The following is a 22738-nucleotide window of genomic DNA, read 5'->3' on the forward strand; positions in this document are numbered from 1 at the left end:
ATTCCATCTGGGCGCCGCAGGTACGGACAGACGTGCAAGAGAGACTGCTCAGACGTCTCCCTCCTCGCCGCCATCACGCCTCCTGCTTCCCGTCACACTCGTCTGGTGCGCCTGCTTCAGCGAGGACAGGAGCGCACACGCCTCACCACCTTCTCTGTGTCCAACATGCACGTAAATGATTGCATCGTGTTCGGCATTCACACCACGTGTCGAAACCAATGGGAAAAAATCTTGCGAGGGATGATGAAGGACCGGTGTGTGGCGTCTCGTCACAGACGTGTGTGTGTGGATCATCATGATCTCTGGTGTTTGGGCCGAACAACATATTAACAGCAGTAAAAACCAGAATACCTTCTAATTTGAGGATAATATTAGCGTCACACTTCCCTGTTGGAATCAGGAAATCTGTTCGGGTGACTCAACAGCCTGGAGTTCCACACACTGGTCCTTTAATAGAAGAGGGCGTTGAAAGAGAAATGTAAAGCGTTGTCATTTCATTCATCTTCATGATTCTGCAGAGACACTAAAGTCAGTCCAGAAGATCACACACCCTTCTCTCCATCAAACCCTGACAACTGCACTTTATATTCCAGGGATGGAGCTGCGGCATGACAGTGATCATATGAAATGGTCGTTCAATGGAACCAAACACTGCAGTGGTGTGAGTAGGAAGGACGTTTTTTTTGGGGATTCAAGATTCCTTCTTAACCCAAACACTGGAAGAGTCTGCTGCGCGTGGTTTATGGCTTTGTGGGCAGGTTTGCAGAAAACAAATGTGTGCGTCGGAGAGAGAGAATCATCTCGTGACGTCTCTCCTGAAGCAGAAACATGCAGCCCGACATGGACGGAGTTCCGCCGCTCGTCCTCGGGATCCCACGTTCCGGAACTCCGCCCTTTCGTTGGATGCTGAACCTGCTGTTTCAGCGGCGTGGCGTCTGGAAGACCGAGGCGGCGAATGAACACATGGATGGACACACCGTTTATCTCCCAGTAACTGAAAGAACCTGAGAGCTATGAGACCCTGCAAGCAGAGAGCAGCACACACATGCACGCACACACGCGCACACACACACAGAAAGACGTTTTAAAAGTCTATAAAAAATGATCCGGACGCTGTGCTTTGGAGCAGAATAATAATGACATCATGTGTGAGCATAAACTATTTAAGCTCTCAATTTTTTCCTAATTATCTCTCTTGTCTGAGCCTACTTTAATTTAAAGTTATGTTTTAATAATCATATAATACATTAAATAGAGTCATTTTATTTCCACTCCAAATCGAGAAAACCTTCGTGATGATTACGGTCTAAACTAAAAATATGGTGGAGGTTTTTTTTGGCATCATTTCTTCAGCCCTGCAACCGAAGTGAAGTATGCTCTGACGGATAAATATCGGACAAATGTAATCACACAAAAGCTTGTCTCTTAGAAAACAAACATGAGCTACGTTGATAGCACTACAGCCCAGGAGTCGCCGACTCCCGCATTCACACTGCGCAGCACCTGCTGTTCTCAGGGCAGTCACTAGGGGGCCGCAGAGGAGGAGACAGAGAGAGGAGTTTCTCCCCGAAGTCTGTCCAAGAATCAACCTCGGTCCTTCCGTCCGAACTCTGCCACTTGTCGGTGGAGACGGAGAGCATGAGGAGGGTGCCTCGGGTCCACGGCGCCCCCTCCAGAGTTCATACACACCCCGCCGGTGGCGGCTCACTTTTTCTTGGATTTCTCCGTTCGCTTCCCGTCCGACTTGCCCGATTTCTCCGACCTCTCGCCCCGTTCCCGCTCCTTCTCCCGTTCTTTCTCCTTCTCCCGTTCCTTCTCCTTCTCTTTCCCCTTCTCCGCCGACTCGATCCGGTCCGAGCCCCGTCCGGCGGACCGGGTGTCGGCCTTGCTGCCGTCCCTCCGCGTGCCCTCGTCGGTGGATGAGGTAGTGGGTTGTGGTTGGCCCCATTTGGCGATCTCCTCGTGCTCCGATATACTGGCGCTGATGTTGGTGACCCACGTCTTCAGGTCGTCCTGCGGTTGACAGAAGTCACACTTTTATTTTTCTGTACTGATTGTTAAGAAGCTCCAGACATGAAAACAATCTTTACCTCGTCTTTCGCATGGAAGAGGAACTCACTGCCGTCTTTTGTCCTGTGGGAAGAAAAGGGTCAAGGGGTCAAGTTTTAAAAAGTCCATAATTCAGGATTAACTTTGCAAAGTTAACTATGAAAGTTATTGTCAAATCTTAAGAGTCTATCCCTTACATTAGATTTCAAATGTGTCAAATTATGTAAAGGGTTCAAAACTGCATATTTTAAGGTCATTGTCAGTATAAATCTATGATTTCTACCAATTTCTTTAAAGAACATTGACAATTTCTTCACGTCCGCGGAGTCCGACATAGAATAATCATCTAAAATGTATATTTTTATAAACCAAATGTTCATTCATGTAACTCTTCCTGATATTAAACTGTATGATTTACACATTTCTTACATAAACATCATAATTTATGTCACTTCCTACAGTCTTAAATATCAACTTGTGTCACATAAGACAGAAAAAATATTTCTTCAAGTGACATCACAAATAGCAGCTGATCAGTCAAACCTTTCTAGGAGCCAAGGACTTAAGCAGGCAAGTACCTAAACCAGTGGGGCTCACACCTTTTCAGCACACAAGCTACTTATAAAATGAACGTGTAACTGAAGTGTATCTAAAAATGGAACAATAGATATATTTATGTTAAGAATATATTGAGAGTGACTCATTATTCAGCCTCACACACTCTGGAACTTAAGAGTTGTGACTGCATTGGATGCGGTTCTGGGGTTAGTGTCAGAAAAAGTGTCAATCAAGATGATAGGTGGCATCTCATCACACCTTTGTCATTAACTAGTAGATCACTGGATATATTGAGCACTTAGTTAAAGACATAAAACATTATCTTGTAAAGTGAAGGACATTCAAGAAAGCTGCCCCATCGACACCCACTTGAGCGTGAAGACGTTCTTCTTCTTCTTGTAGCCGTTGGTGATGTCACAGTGGCAGTGGGACAGGTTCAGCACCGGCTCGTTGTTGTACGACGCCGTCACGTTCTTGGCGTCCTTGTAGAAACCCAGTTCTCCTTTGCTCAGCACGCAGTACAGGTTGACCCAAGACCTGCTGTAGTGTGGAGGGAAGGTGGGAGGGGGAGGGAGGGGTGGGGTGGGGTGGGGGGGAAACAAGGGGGGACACCAGACGAATCAGGCGGAGACGCATAGTCACGTCTGCTAAGCTAACCCCTCACTCACCTGACCAGACAGGTGGAGTGGAGCAGTGCCATGAAGGTGGGGTTTACAAAATCGCCGTACAAACACAGACGACACAGAGGGAGGGAGGGGGAGGAGGGGGTCTATTCAGATTACATATGACTTACCTTGTGAAGAAGGGAGGAGACCAGCAGCAGCAGGAAAAGAAAACAACAAGAGTTTGATCAAAAACTATTCTTGAAACCAATAAACTTCTTCATCTGTACTCGTGAAGGTGTCGACATGCTTTTAAATCAGAGCGAGGGTTTATGTGCAGGTTAATACACTAAAGCTACTCTCTCACAAAATAATCTTTTCCCTTTGAACGACATCTTCTCAGTTGCTGTAACTAGACACATCTACGCCATAGTCAAGTTGAAATCTCCGGTTCTGGAGCGAGACAAAGTTAGGGAGGTCAGATGATTGCGGAGAGGAGAGACAACGTTTGCTTGAGAAGTTTGAAGATGAAGAAGAAGAAAATAACCAACGAGGTTCACGGATGAATGAGGACGAGATGAGTGTCAAAATGAAAGTCAATATGTTAAAATCTGTGTATGGAATATATCATAGAACTGGGTTGAGTGAGTACATTCCAGTGCTGTGTCTCAAATCGCATACTTGCGTACTCAGAGTTAGTATTTTTAGTGCGTAAGTGCGTCTCAATTCTTAGTATGCGAAATTAAGTGCACCATGCACACTAAATTGTCACTAAAACGCCCACAAAACTGAGTATGGTTCGATGGACGCTATCTACACTTAAAGGCCACCATCTTAGTCACATTTTAAACGGAAGTTACGTCATATATATATGCATATACATTATATGTATATACTTACAGGTGCATTTTCCGCAGCAGTAGGTGGATGACACGTCTTTGGTGCTGATACCAGCTTAAATATCTTGCAAATATTTAGTTTCTCATATTTTTTCTTTATTTCTTCTTCCAAACTTGCAAAACGAGCTGCCAGGAGGTGGCGATAGCGTTCCTACAGCTGGTTGAAACCATATGTAAATAGTCATAGAAGAAGAAGCTGTCGCGTCATTTCCAGTTAGTGCGTAGCGACAGTGTTTGATTTGAGACATACTATCTGTGGAGAATTTGCGTACTAGTTAGTACGTACACTATATATGTATACTAAGAGAAGTATGCGATTTAAGACACAGCACAGGTGTACCAGGTCTGTCTGACAAGTGAAAATCCACTATTTCGCGATAACATCATCAACTATCGACCGGAGAAAATGTTATAGTTAAAGAATAAACGGGTTATAAACACGCGGTTTGTCATGATAATATTAACCTGCACATAAAACACGTCAGAGTCAAGTGGATCCGTGATCGATTTCCTCCATCATCCTGGCTTGAGAGCAGACGAAAGGTTTCACCCTTTAAACTCCCAAGATACACTTGCGTGATGCCATTCATGTTGTGCGTTACCTTGACATGTACATAAGCGGTCATGTACATGTGAGACAACCGTCTGGCGGCTCGCTCATCCACCACTGGAGGGAGATGAGCTTTGATAGCTGTGAGATGTCAGCCCAGCCACTAGAGGGCAGTGCAGCAAGCGAATGTGCTGCTGGTGTAACTCTGGAGGAAGCAAGGCCAGTTAGAGTGTGTGTGTGTGTGTGTGTTGCTCTTTTCTTCTGTGCAGAAGCAAGAATAAGCGTCATGCATGATTGCCCTGCATGCCCGGTTATATCTCAAATACATTCGGAGAAAGCTGTAAATATTTCATCAAATAGAATTAACTTCTGTGAATGATGGCACATACTAGCGTAGCTATATCTTTGAGTGCTGGAAAGTAACAAATATGATTAATTATGACACAAAAATAAACTGTTTTGTGCTCTCGATAATCAGCGGCCATCTTGTGGTACATTCATGCAGCCAGTTAATAAAAAGTGTTTGCTGACATGCCTGTTTTAAACTACTCATATTAATTACAAAGAGGAAGTGATGTCATCAAAAATTATTCCACTTAAATCAACAAGTTCAAGAAATATGATCCAAAATTGTGCTTCTCTATTCATATTTCATTTATTTTTAACATAACTCCATTACACGCTATGTTTAATTCCATTAAAATAGTTTGATGACATCATCGTCCTCCATCATAGCTCAAACATCCAGAGTGGATAGTCCACGAACACCCACCTGTTGGTGCTCTTCTTCATGCTCTCGATGTCCAGCTTTCGGAAGAGGAAGCCCTCGTGGTGGGCGGCGTGTGTCGGGGGCTGCGGGACGGCCGGGCTGCTCTGAGCCGGTGCCGACCGGGATCGCCGAGTCGTCTCTCCCGCTTCCTTCGGCCTCGGCCGTCGACGTGGTTTGGGCCTGTCCCGGGCTCGCGGCCTGTCCTGACGAGAGGACTTCTCTGGGAGGCCGTTAGGCAGGCGAGGGACCTCGCCACGAGCCTGGAGAGGATGAATATTGATGAATATTGAGGTTAATGTTGGCAAAACTAGTCAAAAAACCAATGAATGTGTCAATGAGACTGGGTTAAAGGGGGATAGTGTATGTGAGTAGGGGTGTGTATTGGCAAGAATTTGGCGATACGATACATATATCATGATACAGTGGAAACAATATGTGATACAATACTGTAGGAACAAGGATATATTTGTAGTATTGTCCGAGTACTTGCAGAATTTGCAGAACGCATGACTCTTAGCAAAGTCGTAACTATTTTCTTTATTTTGAAAGACAACTGTTCCGTCAAATGTATCCTCTCGTCCTCAGTTTTTGCCAGGACTACATTGTTCATTTAGCTACGGAGGACATAATAATTGCTGCCATTGAGCGGCCATAAGTTTAACACAACAATGAACAAATGTTATGTTATTGTAAATATACAAACCTTATTGAAATATAAAGTATAAAATAACTATGATAAAAATTAAATAGGATCTTTGTTTTCTTACACCTTTATATGTGACTGGATGATGTGTAAGATAAAAATAGCCATTCATTGGTCAAGTTACAGGGTTGTTAGCTGGCTCCTTGGCAGAGGTATGTAAACTGTTAGTTATTTTCTTGACATAGGCTGAAATAAAATGTAATTTTCAATATATATATAAAAAAGTGCAAACCTGAGCTGCCTCTCGTTCCTGGAGCTGCTCGACGATCTCAGCCATCGTGGTTCTTCTCTCTCTGAGAACAAAGTGACAACATGTTATGGATCTGTGTCAACACTACAGATCAATCAACTTTATTTATAAGATGACCTCCGCGAGGCTCTCACCCTCCTGCGGAGCGCCTGTCCGACTGCTCCCTCCCCGTGTCGTGCTCGCTGGACTCCTGTCTGTCCAGACGGTGTCTGTCTCTCTCTCTGCGCCGGCTGTCATGGCTGCCGTGACCCTCCTGCTCGCTGGACGTCTGCCTCTCCAGCGTCCGGCGCTCCCTCCTCTCGGCGTGTTCCCTCCACACCTCCTGCGGGAGCTCGTCTCTCCGGGCCTGGATCAGCTGCTCGCTGGAGAGCTGCCTCTCTATCCTGTGGACCTGAGGCTCGGCGTGACCCAGCGGGTCCGTCCTCGACCCCCGGGGGCCTCTGGTGGGGTCGCTGTGCAGCCTCTCCCGGCCCGGTTCGTGGAGCACGACCTCGGCCATCACGGCCACCTCCGCCTTCTCCATGCTGGGCTCCCCCAATATGGGGTCTCTCTCCCTCCCCCGCTCCCTCGCCTTCTCCAGCCGACTCGCCACCAGCAGCGGCGTCACGGCGTCGTCCAGGTGTTTGATTTTGGGTTGCCGTAGATACGGGGACGCTTTCGCCTCCAGGTCTTTCGCCGTCTGACCCGGCTGGAGGTGACTCATCGCCTTGGTCGTCTGCTCTCTGACGGTGCTGACGCTCTCCCTCGCCTGGTTGGCGGACACCAACATGGCCGCCGTGGCAATGGAGGCGATGGACGACGGGGCGGGTTTCCCGAGTCCGGCGGCGACGCCGACCATGCCGGTGTGCCGGGGCTCCAGCGTGGGCCGGTAGCTCGAGCCGTTCATCACGGGCGTGTAGTTGGCGACGGTCGAGCCTAACCGGTGGGCGGCCGACGACGGCGACGGCGTGGCGGGTGACGGTGAAGGAGGGCTGGGTTCGTTACGCTCGTAAATGGTGTGTCTGGTGACTGGCGCCAGTGGAAGTCTGGGGAGGCTGGACGGACTCACTGATGCATCTTGGGGGTCCAGGAAAATCTTGCGACCCAGGATAGGAGTTGGAGGAAGTTTGCTCTGCTCTGCTCTTAGTTTCTCCACCTACACATAATAATAAGAATCACTTTAGAACACATCATAACTGGTGCCATTATACTTTATTTTTTTTAAAGACGCAAATGAATTACAAATCCACTGAAATTAATATATGCTTGTCCCTCACCATTTACGCTTTTTTATACACAGTACTGCATATTTAAATACACTGCAGTCAGGAACTGGTGACTTATTTGAACAGCAAAAACGTAAACGAAACCACAGAATTAAGTCGGTGGCACTTATTACCAAACTACCTTACTTATGGGCTCAACAAAACAGTTAACTCCCATGATGCATTTCTGAACACTGCTCTATTTAGTGACGGATGATTGGTCGCTTAAATACTGTAAATTCTATATCTCTATGTCACCACTTTAAAAGTGATCGACATCTGTGGTTGATTGGCTGGGCGGCAAAGCCTGGGAGCTGTTCAGGTTTACATTACTATGATGGTTGTTTTAGAGAGATGGCACCTCATGTGCAATGTTGAGTTTGCAAGTCCAAATAAATGTTGTTAATTCAAAATAAAAAAAATGAACACTAAACCAGAGGTCACTGTAATCTTTCATTATGACCAAGATGTAATTATTTGACATCTTGGGATGTCTTGGGTCTGTTCGGGGCACAGTTTTACATCTTTAAAAGCTCATGGAATGAATAGACCAGAAAGAGAGACACTAGTTTCTCAATATTACATTTTTTTTTGAGAGAGAAGATGAACTTCGGCTTCTGGAGGCTCATCACGGTACGTACTGTGGTGAGTCGGCGCAGGGAGCTGAAGCGCTCCTCCCACGTGGCGGCCGCTTTGCGGAAAGCTTCGTGGCGACGGATCAGCTGCTCCACCTCGTCCACGCTCTCGCCCAGTTCGTTGCTGTTGATGAGCGGCTCCTGAGCCGTCAGCCAGGCCTCGGCCACCACGGCCTCCTGAGCGAACTGGTGAACCTCCAACACTAGAGGCAGGAGAGAGCAAAACGTTTTTAGATCTCTTTAGTTGAGTCGGTTTAATGATGTTATTACTTACATTGCTGTAGAACCTCCCAGTGTCTGTCCCATTTCTCAGACAGTTCGTGTTGCTTAGCGATGACTTTGTCCAGCTTCTCCCTGATCTGAGAACAGCAGTCGACAGGATTAGTGAAGGGAAAGTTAACCACTGTATCTGTAGCAACATATCCAATGTTTGGTGAGCAGCTAACAGCCTCCAGCCACCCTGATTTAAGATGTTTATTTCTGTTTCTACACCCCTCACTGTGGTCTCACCTCCACTGCTGCGGGGTTCCCTGCAGCCAGCAGGGTCTTTCCCATGTCGATGCACTCCCCCACTCCTCGACTCCGAGCCTCCACCTCACTCTTGAGACTCTGGTGATAGTTCATCAACACCTCCACTGACGACACGTCCCTGCAGAGAAGCCGGATCAGCTCATGTGTTTGCTCAACAAGACCAGGCTTCGTGGGAATGAGTCATGGAAAACTTTATATTTAGCTTAAAGAATGTTGTCAGTTTCTACACATTTATGTGAGAAGTTATCATTTAAATTACGACAAATACAATATTCAACTTGATTTCCATGGAGATAGATTATTACTCAATACAATTTAATACAAATTCCAAAATATTTTCATTTCAGTTAAATAAAAACGATTGAGTTCGTTTTTTTAATTGAAGCACCTTTTCCAGGGTTCAATAATAAAGACACAAATAATATGGGCCGGACACAGAAAATATTATTTAAATTAAATCAAACTGTTTTAATTGAAAAAAGTAAAAATGTTAAATAATTTTTTGACTTAAGCAACTTTTTTATATTGAGAATACCTTTGATTGTCGCAATTTTCTTTCAATTTTTATAAAGAAAAAGAATCTCCCACGATAGATGTCATGGTAAAAAAAAAGAATGGGTCGTTCAGGTCTTATTTGTGTTAAAATGTAATTTTGTGCAGGTGAATAATCTATAACAAAACTGGTGGTTAAAAATGGAACTGAACTTTGTTTTTTTCAACAACAATAAAAAATATTGTTTAAAATGTGTTTACATTGTAACAGGCTGTGTCATTTATGTTCTGTCAGTATTAGTTTGAGGCTAAATTGTGTGTGAGTCTCAGATGTGAAGACAGATGCTGTGAATCACTGATTTTCATATAATTGTTTTCTATTTTAAAGTTTAATGGCTGTATTTTAGATAAAGCTCTTTATTGGGAAGAATGGAGGCAAAATAAAGCACAAATGTTTATGTTACTTTTTTTTTTCTTTTGCTACACTATCCGTCAACGTGTAGATCTATTATGTTTATTTGATTTGAAAGGACAATGTAAAAACCTAACTCTCTCATGTTCCCGTCTGAAATCTTGGTGAACAAGAGGTTACGAGAGCGGAGTCATTATGCCATAATAATGGCTTGACTCCTCCTCCAGCAAGCTGTCAATCATGCCTGCTTTGTTTATACAACAAGGGCTTGCTCAGGTAGTCTTACAGAAGCGGTAAAGTTGTTTTTTGTATCTTCCTCTGAGGAGTTACGCTCATTTGACATGTCAAATCTGGGACGTCGGTGAAGGGTTAATCAGTGTGATTTGATCACTCTTTGATCCGACGACTTCTTACCTCGGTTTCTCTCCCGTCCCGATCTGACAAATGATGGAATCCATCCACATGATTTGATCTCGGACCATGTTGAAGAACCTCAGCTTGTCCGTCTCGGTGGTGATGTGAACCCGACACTCCTCGCAGGACGTCAGCAGCTCCTTCCAGCACTGCATCACCTCGTGTTCCCGACACGCGATGGCCTCCGCCTTCTCCCCGGCGTACACCGTCCTGAGCTGGGCGGCGCTCTCCTGCAGCTGGCGCACCTGGCGAGGGGACAGAAGAACGCTGAGCAAAGAAGTCGCCGACATGACTGATGGAAAGACTTTCTCTTCAGAATGACGTAGAACTGTGGAGAAGAACTGCTTTAGTTTGCGCCTCTATGTCCAGGTGCAGCATGGAGAAGCAAGATGACAAAACAAAGATTATCCTTTGGGAGAGAAAGCATGAAAATGCGCCAAAGACACGTAAATCTATCAAGTATACGTGACTTTTATCCATTAAGATTCACACCACTTATTTAAATGGTTAATACAAGGCTGTTTGTATACTTTTTTTGATGCAACTGTGTTCAAAACAAAAAAGGTTTCTAAAAAAACAACAACCATGATATAACAATGACACATTTGTGTTATTATTCTTATTCAATGTGTATGTCCGTTTTTCACATGCCTAATTTATCAGTTTATCCTTTGATATTTCTGTCTCAGAGATTTAAAATATAACAGGATGAGCACAGAATCATATGCTAAATGTTTTGTATCTTTCTTTTATTGTCATTTCACAAAAACACAATAGTGAAAAACTGTAAAAAAAAAAATGCCTTTGCTTGGCAACCGGTACAAAAATCTAGAGAGACGACAGTATTTGAATTAAAGTGCTTGACTACTGCATTTTTTAGGAAGTTAGTGTAAAAAATAAAAAAATAAATAAAAACATATATATATATATATATATATATATATATATATAAATGTTTTGATGAGTATTTCCTAAGCTCGCCAGGTATAATTTGAAGATGTTTTCAAAATAAATCCGTCCCTTTTACTAGAAGAAATGTATGTCCATTACACTACACTGTTTCTGTGTTTCCTGTCTGTCTAGCATCTTAGTCCTTTAGCTTCTGCTAAAAACATAAATATTGACTTGTTTAATTTATTTCCGAACAATTCCCTTCATTAAGGTGTCACCACAAGAGTGACAAATGTACATACATTTCTGGCTATATTTTTTATTTTCATTTGTACCTCTGTCGAACACAGGGGGAACGTATTCTGACTGATAACAACTTGATTGTATAATGACAAATTGAGTTTATTTGGACCTGTCTTGTCTGGTGTGTTATCTTGTGAGTGTGTTTGAGCACCTGAGTGACCAGCAGCTGGATGTCCTGCTCAAAACTCTGCAGGAGTCTCTGCAGGCTGTTGGTGTTGGCGGCGCCGCCCTGACGAGGCTGGACCTCCGGCAGCCGCCGATGTTTGTCCTCAATCTGCGACAGAACCTGAGGAAGAACACAAATGTGTCACTTCAAAACTCTCATCTGAGTGAACGACAGTGTTACCTCTCTGCAGTCTGAGAAGAACTTGTGCAGCTGGTGAGACGCGGCGAGCATCTGGCCACGTGTCTCCATCAGCTCCAGCAGGTCGGCCCACGCCTCGTTCACGCCGTCCTTCCACTCGGCGATGGTGGCGGCCTCGGAGTGACCGTAGTCGATGAGCTCGTCCACCATCTGATTGATGGCTGTCACTCTCTCCTGCCCCACGTTGCCAGTCTCCGACGCAAACTCCGTGAACTTCTCCTGCAGCACCTGAAGGTATCCAAGGATTTCCTGTGAACCTGTTGTGAAGTTGTGCGTGTGGACCACACACTCACGGTCACGTGCTCGTAGTCCTGACCCAGCTCGGGGGAGCTGGCCACGACCTCCCTCTGGGCGATCCACTGCTCCAGCTCGTCCACCTCGCGGTTGAGCTGGTAGAGCCAGTACTGCTGCTCCAGGCGACTCTTCCGTTCCTCCACCAGGTCCTTCAGCGACACGTACAGGCGGTCGATCTGCGACTGACGCTTGCTGATCTGATCGCTGCAGACGGAGACACGAAACATCTTGGATATGACACAAATACAGATAATATATTGGATATGTTTGTTTATCATTTGATAATTGAAGGTCCGTCAGAAACATCTAGCCAGGATTTGATTGAAAAAATGGAGGAAACTAATATAATTTACAATAACGATTAAAGAATCTAATTAGATTGATTGTTATAGCATGTAAATTCATATATCTTCACTTGTTTGCATTATTTTTTTTAAATCAATCACTATATATGGTTAAATATGTGTGTAGTAAGTGTTTTTTTTTTTATTGAAAATGTAATTTTGGATCAAATTTTCTTTTATTGAATTAACTTTTTGATTAAAGCAACTTTGTTTTCATTAAAACATTTCTTTTTAAAAAAGGAAACTTTTTAAATTAACTTATTTTGGAATGAAGAAACTTTTTTTCTTTAAAAATGTTTCTTTTTAATGAAACAACTTTTTTGTATCTTACTTTTTATTGAACCACTGTGTTTTCATTGAAATGTTTTTATGAATGAAGCAGTTTTTTTTTTTTAATGGAAATATTTATTTGATTGAATCGACGATTTTTGGAATATTTCCTTTTTTTATTCACAAAACATTTTTTTGATTGGGAACTTTCTTTTAATTAAACTTTTTTTTTAAATTCAAGCAACATTTTTAAAATAAATTCATTGTGGTGAATCCATTTGGGAATCAGTGGTTTCAACGTTTCCGTACCAGTCTGGATGTCCCATCTCCAGCAGCTGCCGACACTGTTGAGACAACAGCCCGATGGTCTCGGCGTAGTCCTCGATGGCTTGCTCCAGGACCAGGTGCTTCTTCAACAACTGCAGAGTACTCGGCTCGTCCTGGGCGGGAAGAAGCGCGTCAAATTCCTTCATCATCACACACACTTTCCCCTCACACACACCTTCCCCTTCTCCTCGTTCATCATGTGGAGCTCCTGCTCACTCAGCCAGGCCTCCACCTCGGCCGTGTCGAAGTAGTACTGCTGGGCCTGGTACATGGCGTCCAGCACCAGCTGCCTCCGCTCGGTCTCCACCCAGAGCAGCATCCACAGCTGGGCCAGCTGGTCGTGACCCGCCCGCACGCAGTCCGCCTCCGGGCTGCGGATGGAGGCGATGAGCCCGGCTCGGTCCAGGACGTCCTCGATCCTGGTCCTGTGGCCCTGCAGCTCCCGCTGGAGTGTCTGGAGCAGAGATAACAACTATAGTTAATGGATGTTTTACTTTATTGTTCCTCCTGTTCTGAGCTGTTGGTTTACTCAAGGGAGTTTTATTCTTCTCTTTTTAGTTTGCCATCCCCAGCTGTGTTCCTGCCTTTTTGGATTTGTGGAATAGGTTTTTGTATTTGCCTTTTTGTCGACTTTATTTTAGTTAAGACATGGACTTTGAACTGCTCTTTTTTTCTAGTCTGTCTCCCTGTTTGCGTGACAGTGAAAGAGGTTTTTGCTGAACGAGTGAAAGAAACGATAGGAGGGTCATTCCACCAAAACAAAGTAACTACAACTTTCACTATAAAAAGTATCTTGATGTTGAAAATATGAAACAATTATTTGATCTTTGGATCTAAGTTTCCTCTTTTTTTGCTCCTTTTCATTTCTCATTTGTATATATCTTGTCCCTAAAATAAGTGTTAATAAATGTCCTCCACTTAGCTAATAACACCATCTTTTATAATTTAATGATTTTGTATTTTTCCCATGTTAATGACAATCTTTGTTTTTGGTGACCCCTCACAGAAGGTCACAGTATATGTCGAGACCGCTCGCGAAATTGCCACTGTCTGAGGTAAATAAAGCCTGGACCAGTCGTGGTCATTTAAAATGATAAAACAAATGATGAATATCATGAATGGCGACATGATCATCATCAAGATCTCACCTGGTTCTTCTTCATGAGCTGTTGGACGGCCTGCAGCGAGGACCCGTGCTCCTGACACATGGCCATGGGGAGGCGCTCTTGAATCCACAACTGCAACAGAAAACCATAAGAATGTGACCAGACCTACAGAAATGGTCGTGGTTGACTCACCATTTCATCTTCCAGGTCTCGACCCACTTGATGGACCTCCTTGGATGCCAGAAGGAGCCGCCGTCTCTCCTTCAGGGGTTCGATGAGACGAACCATCCGGGCCTCTATCGCCACCTGTTGATCGGCTACCGTCTCCTTGACCTGACTCTTCTGCGGTATGGTGGAGGCCTGCAGCTGGAGCTGCCCCGCCTCCTTGTACCACTCCTCCATCTGACACTCCATCGTCTGGGAGGACAGAAGAAGCCATTGAGCAACAATGGGACCCGCGGTGATTATCAAGTAGTGGCTTGTAATCAGAAACACTGACATGAAAAGGTTTATTTTTATCATCGTTAAACATACTGAGGTCCTGCAGAGGCAGGTCTGGTGAAGGTTACCGTACCCTTGGCGGGATGGATGCTGGGTACTGGAGTGAGGATGATGTGGGAAAGCAGAGCTAATGGCGGCCTGCTAAAGAAGCTGTAAGCAGCATGCTGTGGGAGAGCAGAGCGAGAGATGGCAGGTGACAAATGATCAAATCATAAAAGCGAGAAACGATGGCGACTGCTCGATGGAGAACGATGCTGGATGCACAACAAAATCAAAAGCAGATGCCATGTAGCTCTCGAGTGGCTGAACCTCGACATTTTGTCTCTGCTGCGAAAGTGACTTCAGGCAGGCTCTGTGTTCCTGACCACTGACGTCTGTAAGGTTGTTAACCCTTGTTATCTCGGGGTCAAGGAGACCCGAAGGCCCGAAAACAAATGTGTTTGTGGTATCCCTTGAGTTGCCCTTTGGGTCAAGGCCTTAGGGTCACCTTAACCCTGAGATAACACATCTATCATTGATAGATAGGTGCACGAATCTTCGGTTTCCTGACAGAATGAGCGACTGAAAACTGAGGTCACATGAGCTTGAGTGAGTGTGAGAGGGATGGTGGGGAATGAGTGCTTCAGGTGAGTGAAGATCTGCAAACTAACAATGGTTGGATCATGACTCTAACAGGGCTTATGTGGTTGTAAACCAACTTGCTGAAGCTCAAACGATATCTGGGGCTTTGATGGAAACTGGTGCCATTTCCCTTTTGCTTTAAAATAAATCTTGGACATTTGAAAAACACATGAAAAGCTAAAGACGTTTTCCCAGCTCCTATTAAAATCATCTTTTCATGAGTGGATGACTTCATATTTACCAACCCGTAACAAGCAAGATGCACTTCATTTGAGATATAATGCGGACATTTGTTCATTGAAATGTCTCAATTTAATATAAAATTCTAATTTTAGTCTAAATTTCTATTCATCATGCATTACAGGGTGGTATGGTTAAGTTAATCATTGTGTAAAGGGTTTGATTGATATAATCTTTTCGTCTCTGATGCCACCTAAAAAAATGTTTCTTTGTCAGAAAGTCTTTTTCCGGGTGGTATGAAAAACAGCAGAATAAATACAGATTTTTATTTAAAAAAAAAGTTCAATGTTAATAATTATATAATTAAAAATTAATAATTCTGATCATATATTTTATGTGAATATTTTAGGTGCTTAATTTTGTGAACCTTTTTCAGACATTAAGACTTTGTGCACATTCTTAGGTAAAAAATGAATTCATAATGTCATTTATATTTTTAAATTTTAAATACATTTTGACAGATTTATACATTTGAGCTAAAGAAATGAACCAGAAACAAAGATCTTTATAGATGTGACCGATTGAAACTGAATTACAATAAAACGGAATCCCTCTTTCTCTGAATGGTTCAAACCTGAAGTTTCTTGAGCTGCCGGTTGACACTGGAGAGGTCCCGACCATGGTCCACGTACACCAGCTGGCCCTCCAGCTGACCCAGCCTCTGATCCAGACTGTCGTAGCTCTGCACCAGCAGGTCGCCCCTGTTGGCTTCAAAGAGCTGCCGGGCTTTGGCCTGGGTGGTGCTCTCCAGATCCTGCCAGCATTCTCTGATCTCCTCCAGCTTCTGTCGCACCACGGGGCTGAGCTCTGGCTTCTCCTGGATCAGCTGCTGACCCTCCTGAAGGAAAGGAAATTCAAGTTTAAGGTGACACAGACATTTCAGTAAAATAAACGGAAATCTGAAAATGAGTTTGAATAAAAACCAAAATATCCTCTCCCACTGAACTCTCACTCGAGAACAAGATCCCAAACCTCCATACTTACACATGTTAGCAAAGCTTTGTAGAACATCTACCTCATCTTTTAAATCTATCAAAATCTACAGTAGATCCCTTAAAATGCATGTTCACGTCGTGACCTATGGAAAAGTGTTTGTTCTTTTACAGGAATTTTGATAAAGCTCATTAAAATTTTAAAGTTAAATAAAATAAAGATTTCAACAAATACTTTTGTCCATGTTAGGTTTATTGATTAAATTTAATTTCTTACCAGTCACTAGTGAAGATGTAGAGTTTATGTACCTTGAAACGATACACAGTAGAGCTCAAATTAATCGTCTATTATTAAAAGAAAGACTTATATCTAACTCGCTTAAGACTGTTGAGGATTTAGTTTTCGGAAAATCCTATTCGTTGGCCTGTAACTTGGACTGTGTTTATAGTTTTGAGCCCCTTATTTCACCTCTCGCAACACAGTTGTCCATAATCCAGCTTTATTATGATTATATTCTCAACTAATATAAAGTTAATATTCCTATAACGCTCTTAATCCTAGTTATTGATATTTCCCCTTTGGTCCACATCATTTTTAGCCTCCAAACAAACACACACAAACACACAATACACCTGCTCCCTGTTTTTTTTTCAGAACAAAGACGTAAAGTTTCAACTTGTCTCTGGGTTGTTGTGTGGATCGATTAGATTGAACTAAAACAGTGATATTCACTGGCTGAGTTATACGAGACATTTTAAGTATTGTTGTGTAATATTTTTGACCTATTTTTGCCAACACAGAAATTGAGCAGCATTTGGTGCCCGGCAGGAGGCGGGCCGGTTTTGGACTCCGCCAGGATGGTAAAATAACTTTGAACAGTGAACAGTGAGTCACTATCTGCAGTGGGGGGGCGTACCTCATTCAGCTCAGCCAGGTGACTGTAATTTAAAATGTAAAAATAGGACCAAAGTGTAAAGGATAGCTCTCCATTATCAAACAAATTAAATATATCAACATTGATATCAAGAGAAGTGTGTCACGTCGGAGGCATTTATTTTTTTGGTTACACAACAGTCCCTGACATGTCCCTGTCTGATTCATCTGGAGCGTCACATCGACTCTCATGCTGATGTGTCAGCCGCTGCAGTGAGGGTCGGTGTGGTTCTGGCGTCGTCGCCCACAGCTCTGAGCCGAGACTCCCACGCTCACATCCCCAAGTCAGCCCTTCAAAGAGGAGCATGTTCTGCTGCTCCTGCAAACATCGGCTGCTCTCCACGAATCACCGTCAGCTGGAGGAATCTCGCCGATTCAGGCTGCATTTATGTCATATTAAAGTCAAGATCATCAAGATTCCCTTCACTTATTATTTATCTTCCTGTGTAATTAACCCTTTAGTCAACATCCTGTCCCAAAATTTGACATGCCAGTTCAAACATCTGTAACTCCATGTTTGCAATGTTATCTAGAAACTCAGAAACCATCTGTTTATTAAGCACTGATGTACTGTAGACGAGAGACAGCAAAGAAAGCAGTCAGGAGTGAGATGTGAGAGTGTTTTATCCAGTCAGAAACAAGTGGGAAAGTGATTTTACTTAAGTTAGAAGACGCATTGCTTTCATTACTGTATATAACTTAAGTTTCGGTTCAAGGAATGTCCAGTAGATGAAAGTTTGAATCCATTAATTAAGATAATTCACGTCGTTTAGAGCTCTTTCCATGTTGTAGTTAGAAAATAATTATAAATAGGATGAAAATGTTGTCTATTTGGCTATTTAACATTTTGCTACACAGTCAAATAACTCACAGTAATAGTGACTAATTAGTAAGTAAATAAGTAAGTAAGTAATTTTTATTTGTATGGCGCTTTTGTAGACCAGGGTCACATAGCGCTTAAACAATCAAAACAATATTCAATAAAGTATATACTTTAAAGATCAAGATAAAACTGATAACACAACAGGAGTTCCATAAAATCAAGGAAAAGCCTGAACAAATAAAAACGTCTTAAGATGTTTCTTGAAGGAGTCAGTAGATCCATCAAGCGCAAAGTTACACACTACAGTCACTCCAACGGCATCCTAGAATCTTTTACCAATCCTTCTACCTGATCTTGTCACCTCCCTGACAAGCTCCATACTGTGTAATGTATCAAAAAGATTCCACACTTCTAGAATGTCACTCCTCTATGGGAAGAAGCTCTTGCTGCTGAAACTCTCTTGAAGGAAGCCATTATGACGATTATGAGATTGTTGAAATGGGGTTTCAAGTTGTGACAGTTGTGTGTCTAAATCTGTCTCTCTCTCATTGTAGGAAGTGGATGATAATCTGTCGGATTAGCCCCGTAATTACAGCGCACATCGCACGCGGTCCATCAAAGCCGCTTATCGTCACCCTACACTTTCCAGCAAAGACCAGCAACAATTAAAATCTGTGCTAATTCACAAAAAAAACCTCCAACAATTGGCCTCTGGTGCAGCAGTGTTTGATCAGATGAGTCAGCATTAGATTGTTGACACAACAACTGACGAAATAATATGGAAGGAAAGAAGCAGCTACTCAGAAAAAGTACTGCAGTCAGCTAATGGTCTCCAACAACGGTCCACTTAAATAGATGTTGAACCTCTATTGTACTTATCAGTATATGTCTGTTTGTACAAAACATGCTTAAGCTCCGCCCACTGAAGACGCTATGTTTTTCTTGAGATTAAATCTTGTCTCTAGTCTCCACCTCCAAGGGACTCATTGTATAAACGAAGCGGGCGTGATTACAGCTGGCTGGAGGAGGAGTAAAGCCATTAATACTTCATAATGGACTCCACTCTTGTAACCTCTCATTCGCCGATACTACATTTCAGAAGGGGGAGAACTTTATAAAGTAATAAGTTCAAAACATGGTCATTATGAGAGTCAAACTGCATCTTGGAGAGACAGACCTTTGAAACATGTGAGTAAGAATTAGTTGCCCTTTAAAAAAGCAACCTGTAAACTAGTGAAAATGATTGCAACACAAAATCAATATTATTTATTTTAGCTGTTTTCATCTGAAGGTCAGTCAGTGAATATAATGCCAACATGTTTTTACTATGTGTTGATTCATTTAAAAATATACATTCTACTCTAATTAAAACAAAAACGATGGACAAAAATGTAAAAGCGTCTTTATTTAAAAAAATATTTACTTTTACTTAAATCTGAGTGGCATGAAAAACTCACATTTAATAAAGGAGAAGGGAGTTATATTTAGCGTTCAATTCAAATGTATTTCTTGTGATTTGTTCTCATTTCTTCACATAAACCCACACAGCTGATGCACACACACACACACACACTTGAAAACTGCGAGGTCAGACAAACTCCAGGGTCAAAGGGTAATGCATGCAGAAGAGACATGTACAGCAGTGACTTTGGCAAAGATGTACTGTACACACTTAAGCACATGCATTATTTAAGAACACAAGGGTGAGTTTCCTATATCGGTCTCAAAAAGTATTTCTGTCAACACACAAACTTAAAAATAAACATTTTTAACAAAGGATGTAAAGGCATTGTTAAGGTTTTAACCTTGAAGAGTTGATTAGTGTCGTACGTTAACACTTCAACCTTTAAATGAAGACATCTGGTGGCGCCACCCTCGGAACTGAACCTTCAATTATTCAAATGACAGATGTGATTTCCGCCCTCGCTTCCTCGCCGATGACTTGAAGCAGCTGCATTTTTGTGTCAAAGTCATTCAACAAATGATTGATCCAAAGATTGCAACACAGTTGCCAGATTGTCTTACCACCAAGTTTGGTGTTGGTGGTCTACACACTTTTTCTGTCTTTTCCCACAAAGTCAAGCAGTTTATTTGTACTTTGATTTTTCTCTCTTTTGCATTTCTCTTCGTTGCATTTCTCACTGGATACTTTGTGGACTATCTTTTTTATTCCTAGTTTGGGCATTTTCATTTTTAGCCTGCTTAAGCATTATTGCATTGGATCTCGCAAAGAAACAACTTTTTCTGTTGGGACTTCCTCTGTAGACCGATGGCTATATCACAGAAGTAAAGGTAGTCTGTTTAGGATTTACTTCTCAATTACTGTGATCTTAAAATGAAAAAATATCCTTATCATACCTGTTTATCAACATTTCCTATTGAAGGTGCTTCTTTATGACGGTAAAATCCATTTTGAATTTGATGACACTTCAAAATATGTCATTTTGACAGTCTTAAGGTAGTAAAACTACAAGTAGAATTCAAGCAGGTGATTTTTTCATTTGTCTGATAAGCCTCCATCCAGCTCGCAGCAACAGAACAGCAGAGGTATCGATTAAACGACACGTTACACACTCAGAACACTGCAAACCTCAGCCAGTTTGGTTCGGCCCGCTGTACTTAACTCCATTAACACCCCTACTTGTGGGCCGTACTTCAATACATTCGTCCTCACGTCTGCCTGTTACATCACTTCCTGGTAAGTAGAAACCAGGAAGGAGTAATGACCTTCACACACACGAGAGATAGGGATGGACATCTGTTGCTGGGCAACCATAAAAGTACAGGAAAAAAGAGACACATGACCTCAGCCCACAGACGACTTCCTGATGTAACAAGCGCTACAAGAACATTGTGGGGAGATCCCTGATCCCACACTAAGACTCGCATCGCTGTCATTACAGATGGAGCCAGGTCTTCAGCAGTGAGTGACATGAGCTCCTCAGGGCTTTAAATATATGTGGAACTATGAGGAACTTTGTGGCCAGATCTTTTAAATATGACACCAATATTTCACACTGAAACTAAATAGCTATTATAATAACTAAATAGTTATCATTAGTTAATATTTGTTTTAAATAATTATTTTCTGTCAATTGAGGTCAACGAGTCCCATGTTCAAGAGGTCAACGGTTAAAAAAGGATCAGCTTAAACTTCAAATAAACTTGTTGGACAAACAAGTTGAACATATGTATATGAAGTCTTTCCCTGACTCAAATATTCACCCAAAAATCTGCGGTGTGAGGATGGCCTGGATAACATAAATACCCTAAAAACCTCACGAATTAAGGTTGCTAAGCAACAGTCAGGAAGCAAGACTGAACATGAATAAAACTTTACCAGCTCAACTATTTTTCCATCAGTATGAAGGTATTTACTGAAGATACAAGAGTAACAAAAAACAACTATTTTTGTAGATACAATAATGATAAATTAAGACTCAACTTAAAAGCAACTTCATCTTCTGTTATTGATAAGTCGCTGTCAACCAAAAGATCAAATACAAAGGATGGAAACCATAGACTTGCACCTCATTCAAGTCTATATTTTTTTCCTCATAACAATTAAAATGACTCTGCTTCTCGTACTGTAACGACTTTTCACCCTAAACTCTTTGCATTAGCCAAATGTAATTGTTGCTGTTTATTTAAAAACATCTATATGTGAGCACTTTTCTTCCGGTTTCTACCATATAATTTGAGCCTTACAGTCCCATGTTTACTGTGGTTTATCAGATTAAATGTTTTTTCGCTTGAAAACATGGGACAACCCCTAAAACGACATGAATAAAAAAAACTAGGAGGATGAGTTTGAACTATTTTACTTTGTTCCTCTGCCAGTTGACAAGTCAACGTCCAGGTGTTTTTAGTTGGAGGGATAAGAACCGAGGCAATTACTGAAGCTAAAACTGAAACAAGGATTAATTCAGACAGAAATGATATAATCCTCTCACTGAACACTCTTCAACTTGTAAGTAAGTAAGTAAGTAATATTTGTTTATATAGCGCTTTTCGATCAAAACAATACTCTTAAACAATCAAAACAATACTCAAAAAAGTACATACTTTAAAGATCAAGATAATACTGAGAACAACACAGGAGTTCGAGATATTCAAGGAAAAGCCTGAACAAATAGAAACGTCTTAAGATGTTTCTTAAAGGAGTCAGTAGATCCATCAAGCGCAAAGAGAGAGGAAGATCGTTCCAAAGCTTAGGAGCAACAGCCTGAAAAGATTTCTCTCCTCTGGTCCTGAATCGTGTGCGTGGAACCATCAGTAGATTCTGATACACAGACCTCAGAGCCCGAGCTGGGGTGTAAGGCTGGATCAGATCAGTGATGTAAGGAGGAGCCTGACCATGAATAGCTCTGAAAGTAAGAACCAGAATTTTAAAGTTGATCCTGAAAGAAACTGGAAGCCAGTGAAGAGTTTTAAGGAACTTGCTCCAAACTTGTTTTGTGACACTGCTCTCTTTCTGTCTCACTCCCTCTCAGAGAACTCATCGCAACAGCTGGGTGAGTTTAGACAGTAAGTAGGTACGGTAATCTGAAATGTGCACTTCAAATCGTGTCTGTGGTGACGGGGCATGAAGTTAAAAAACATATTATACATCATGTGTATCATGCTACAATAACACTCTTTTAAACAGTGGCAACAACAGTTGTGTGTATCAGCCAATAC

General features: G+C 42.4%; 1 protein-coding gene across 3 annotated transcripts in view; it reads right to left on the reverse strand.

The window, feature by feature from the left end:
- Positions 1–31: 31 nt before the first annotated feature.
- sptbn4b (spectrin, beta, non-erythrocytic 4b) overlaps positions 32–22738 on the reverse strand; it is a 54360-nt gene continuing 31653 nt past the window's right edge. For 2 of the 3 annotated variants that reach the window (XM_087796300.1, XM_087796299.1), the window contains 18 exons: positions 15944–16207; positions 14200–14424; positions 14050–14139; positions 13077–13355; positions 12884–13014; positions 11960–12164; positions 11649–11894; positions 11454–11588; positions 10109–10353; positions 8770–8908; positions 8534–8618; positions 8266–8462; positions 6515–7515; positions 6363–6423; positions 5431–5687; positions 2977–3147; positions 2091–2133; positions 32–2013 (listed from right to left, as the gene is read on the reverse strand). In XM_087796300.1, the coding sequence (XP_087652426.1) occupies positions 1705–2013; positions 2091–2133; positions 2977–3147; positions 5431–5687; positions 6363–6423; positions 6515–7515; positions 8266–8462; positions 8534–8618; positions 8770–8908; positions 10109–10353; positions 11454–11588; positions 11649–11894; positions 11960–12164; positions 12884–13014; positions 13077–13355; positions 14050–14139; positions 14200–14424; positions 15944–16207 (4083 nt within the window). In that variant the 3' untranslated portion in view covers positions 32–1704. The remainder of the gene's footprint in view (positions 2014–2090; positions 2134–2976; positions 3148–5430; positions 5688–6362; positions 6424–6514; positions 7516–8265; positions 8463–8533; positions 8619–8769; positions 8909–10108; positions 10354–11453; positions 11589–11648; positions 11895–11959; positions 12165–12883; positions 13015–13076; positions 13356–14049; positions 14140–14199; positions 14425–15943; positions 16208–22738) is intronic. The other variant, XM_087796301.1, reaches the window with a different exon arrangement.

Source organism: Callionymus lyra, chromosome 7 (assembly GCF_982586985.1).
Source record: "Callionymus lyra chromosome 7, fCalLyr1.hap1.1, whole genome shotgun sequence".
NCBI lineage: Eukaryota > Metazoa > Chordata > Actinopteri > Syngnathiformes > Callionymidae > Callionymus > Callionymus lyra.